The 4194-nt window shown below is 40.3% G+C and overlaps 1 protein-coding gene across 1 annotated transcript in view; it reads left to right on the top strand.

The window, feature by feature from the left end:
* Window positions 1–4194, top strand: part of LOC107717753 (ral guanine nucleotide dissociation stimulator-like) — a 22154-nt gene that overhangs the window by 6234 nt on the left and 11726 nt on the right. The window contains exons 6-9 of the mRNA XM_016524588.1: window positions 818–930; window positions 1407–1600; window positions 2171–2292; window positions 2550–2636. Coding sequence (XP_016380074.1) covers window positions 818–930; window positions 1407–1600; window positions 2171–2292; window positions 2550–2636 — 516 coding nt within the window. The remainder of the gene's footprint in view (window positions 1–817; window positions 931–1406; window positions 1601–2170; window positions 2293–2549; window positions 2637–4194) is intronic.

The following is a 4194-nucleotide window of genomic DNA, read 5'->3' as shown; positions in this document are numbered from 1 at the left end:
GCAGCATGGCCTCGCCCCCTTTGCTGCCTTTTCCCGAGGGCGGGGTTTATCTGGGTTTGTGATGTCACGAACCCGGGAAGTAACTTGTTGTAGTCCCTACCAGTTGTTTTTGTAGGCATTAAACTGCCAGAATGTTAAAAGACGACATCTCCGTTTGCATTGAACTTTCAGCTTCGTAACTTTGCAGATATTGGTTATGCTCAAACAGCAACATTACACACTAACTAACGTTAAAAAAGTGAAATTGCAATCAACCACCCCTTTAAACATACAGACCACTTATGAGGCTTTTATTACTAGTAAGATGTGCAGTTTCATTATTTACTTCATTTAAATCTTGTTTTAGCAGGGCTGCTTCTAGTCTTTCATCAGTACTGGGGCTCAGGCTCTCCATCAAAAATCTGTGCCCATATTTTGAAACTCTACTTATTCTTTACAAACTGTACCCGCAAAAGAGCTGCTTTTCCATTGACAAACGATAGAAGTTTTGTTTCTTACAGTGCATTGTAGGCAAATATCCACCTCATCCAGCGCTCTTTTTGTTTTGTTTTATATAATATCCCGTTACTATTTCAGTGTGAGAAACCTCTGCAAGCAGTGTAACGTGGGCGTGAGCTCACGAACGAATCAAACTGAATTGCCAAATATTTCAGACCTTCTGTTATTTGGTTGATTAGATCAAAGTGATTAATTGGTGAATCTGCATCACTAGTTCTGATTCCAAACAGCTGATGGAAACACACACAGCGCGACCCAAGAATTGATCAGTAATGTTTCACTGTGTTTCACTGGATCAGTAAAAAGGCTCTGCTCTCAGATGGAGGTTTGGTCAGAGGACTTCATGCATGTGTGTTTTCACAGATACGCCAAACTGCAGCCGGGTGCAGAAGCGCGCAGAATGACCCCTGATGAGCGGACGGAGCTCAGGAAGTACGTGCTTCATGGTTAGAGTTGGGCGTCACTTGAATTTGATCAATTCCAATTCTGCTCATCGATTCCCAGTGTCAAAACATTTAATTGTAGTTCTCTCACAATTCTGAAGAAACAATATTAGACAACTAAACAAAATCTGATGGAATTAATGAATGAATGATTCAGTGACTCACTCAAGATTGACTCGGTTCATTACTGGATGAATCAGTGATTTTGAATGAATCTCTTGAATGAATGATTCAAAGACAAATACATTTTTAACAGCTCCTTTTCTCCAGCTAAAAATAAAAGATGCGCGCACAGGAATTGATGAGTGGAATTTTAATTTTACAACAAGTATCCGATTCCTGACCTTAAGGATTCGATTCTGGAATTGGAATTGATTTTCGATTCCCAACCCTAGTCATGATTGAAATTGCTTATTTCGACTGATACGAGTGTGTTTGGCTAGTTCTGTGTCTTCTCGTGCGCAGCACCGTCTCCTCTATCCTGGGCGCCTGGTTGGATCAGTACTCGGAGGACTTCTGGAAGCCTCCGGACTACAGCTGCCTGAGACGCCTGATCCACTACCTGCAGCTCAGCTTCCCCGGGTCGGACCTGGAGCGCCGGGCCTGCAACCTGCTGAGCCAGTTCCACCGCAGACTCCAGCAGGAATCAGACCGGGACGGTTCGTCAGCTTCGATCGGTCCATCAGCTCAACCTGATGCTGATTCCTCTGACCAGAAAAAACCTGACTGTTGATTACAGTCAATTATACATTTAACTGAATTAAAAATGATAAATTTAACATTAATTAGAGCAGCTGAAATAATCAGTTAAATTGTAAATTTAACAAATTCCAAGTGTAATTAGAAGTCATTTATGTGATAATGTAAAAAAATATACAGTATAATGTATGATTTTTATTTGAAGTAATAGCATGTCTGATTTTAAGCATAATTACTGTAAAATGATAGAAGCTAAAGTACCAAGGTCGTATAAGGAGAAAAAACAATTTCATAATTTACATTTATGCATTTGGGAGATGCTTTTATCCAAAGTAACATACAATTTTATTCAAGTTATACATTTTAGCAGTTCTTGCTCTCCCCGGGAATCGAACCCATGACTTTACTGTGTGAGCGCCATGATCTACTGTTTAAGCTACAGGAATGCCATATAATAATCATGATAAATGATTAGTTCTGGCTCAGATGAAGCTTTTGTCTAACGGTAGTAAACATGTTTCTGTCTGCAGTGCTGGATCAGGGCTGCTGTGCGTTCGCTCTGCTGCAGGAGAACGGATTCAATGAAGATCGACCCGATTTCCTGAGCTTTGACCCCACTGTGGTGGCGGAGCAGTTCACACTGATGGACGCAGTGAGCAACACACACACACACACACCCAATTACACACTGCTGCTATAAAATTAGAAGCACACAATTCCCTAGAATAGCATTATGTGCTTAAACATTAAGATTTGTACTCATGGAAATTACTAAAGTAGTCAAAGCTGTTCATTAGAAGGGGGTGCCAATACTTTTGGCCATGTAGTGTATATAAATAGTTGCCCTGTCTGTCGTCTGATGTGGTGTTTCATTCTGCTGAACTGACAGAACGATGGTTTTTGTTTCAGACTGTGATGCAGGGGACGATTCCTTACCTGGGAACTTTCCTGACGGATCTGGTCATGATGGACACGGCCATGAAAGACTATCTGGACGTGAGTCTCTCTTAACAGACACGCTCATCACATCAAGCACATGGGACACTTTCCTCCTTTCTATCCACTGTGTTTATAAAACAAATTTTTCTTCCCGCTGTACTGAAATCATGCTGAACTGTTGACCTTAAAGGTGTCATGACATGGATTTTTTTATTATTTTAATATGTTCCTTGAGGTTTACTTATAATGTTAAAGTGGTCTTTGGATGCAAATTTCACTTTTACATGTTGTAAACCACTATATAATGATAAAAATCCACCCAGTGTTTTTTTTAAATCCCCATAAATCATAAGCAGTGTCTCAGATCAAGCTGTTCTGACATTCTTGGCGTAGGTTTGCACAGGCCCCTCCCACGACTACAGTTTCGACACCGCAGCAGGTATAGATGTAATAATGTTGTTGGATGTAATAATGAACATAGCAGTCGTCATTTACTCCCGACATCTGAGCCGCTGAAGACACAGTGGCTTAATTTGGTTTTTAAAGGGAATGTGCTCCCCAATCTACCTAAATGCGCATATGTTCATGCGAATCATTCATGATCCAGCTTCACCTACAGAAGAAGTGAGTATAAGGTATTTTTATGAATCTTTGTAAATCGCCTTTCCTAATAATGTGCTAATTAGCAAGTTCTGCGGCTAAATGCGGCTAAAGTTAAGAGTCTCTCAGAGAATAGCTGGTCACCCCACAGAAGAGAGGGGCGGGGTCAGCAGAGCTCATTAGCATTTAAAGGGACATGCACCGAAACTGCTCGCTGTGAACAGAGTTGTTTTTGACAAGGTAAAGAGGGTGTTGTTTTGCACTACCATTGAGAAATTTTATCTAAAGTATGTTATAGACTCATTAAGACTCATTAATGTAATGTAAATGTAAATGTAAGACCCTAAAGAATCATATCAACTTGTGGAAAATGGGCATCCAGTGACCCCTTTAAAAAAGGTTTTTGCACGAAAAAAAAAAATCCTAACACCATCAAGGCTCAGAAACGTAGCAAGGACATCGTTAAAATAATCCATGTGACATCAGTGGTTCAACCGTAATTTTATGAAGCTACGAGAATACTTTTTGTGCGCAAAGAAAACAAAAATAACAAGTTTATTCAACAATTCGTCTCCTCCACATCACCCTGTAGCGCCATTCTGGAGAGTATCACATACATAAACAACATATGCAACGTATGTACGCGGATACGCTGTTTACGTTGTTTGCGCTTCGATCTGAACGTAAACAGCGTATCCGCGTACATACGTTGCATATGTTGTTTATGTATGTGATACTCTCCAGAATGGCGCTACAGGGTGATGTGGAGGAGACGAATTGTTGAATAAACTTGTTATTTTTGTTTTCTTTGCGCACAAAAAGTATTCTCGTAGCTTCATAAAATTACGGTTGAACCTGATGTCACACGGATTATTTTAACGATGTCTTTACTACGTTTCTGAGTCTTGATGGTGTTAGGATGCTTGCGGTCTATGAGAGGATCAGAGAGCTCTCGTAATTCATCAAAAATATCTTAATTTGTGTTCCGAAGATGAACGAAGGTCTTACGGGTTTG

This window comes from Sinocyclocheilus rhinocerous, unplaced genomic scaffold, assembly GCF_001515625.1.
Source record: "Sinocyclocheilus rhinocerous isolate Xijiao unplaced genomic scaffold, SAMN03320098_v1.1 scaffold693, whole genome shotgun sequence".
NCBI lineage: Eukaryota > Metazoa > Chordata > Actinopteri > Cypriniformes > Cyprinidae > Sinocyclocheilus > Sinocyclocheilus rhinocerous.
The sequence above is the reverse complement of the archived record's forward strand: the minus strand, read 5'-3'. Positions and strand labels throughout refer to the sequence as shown.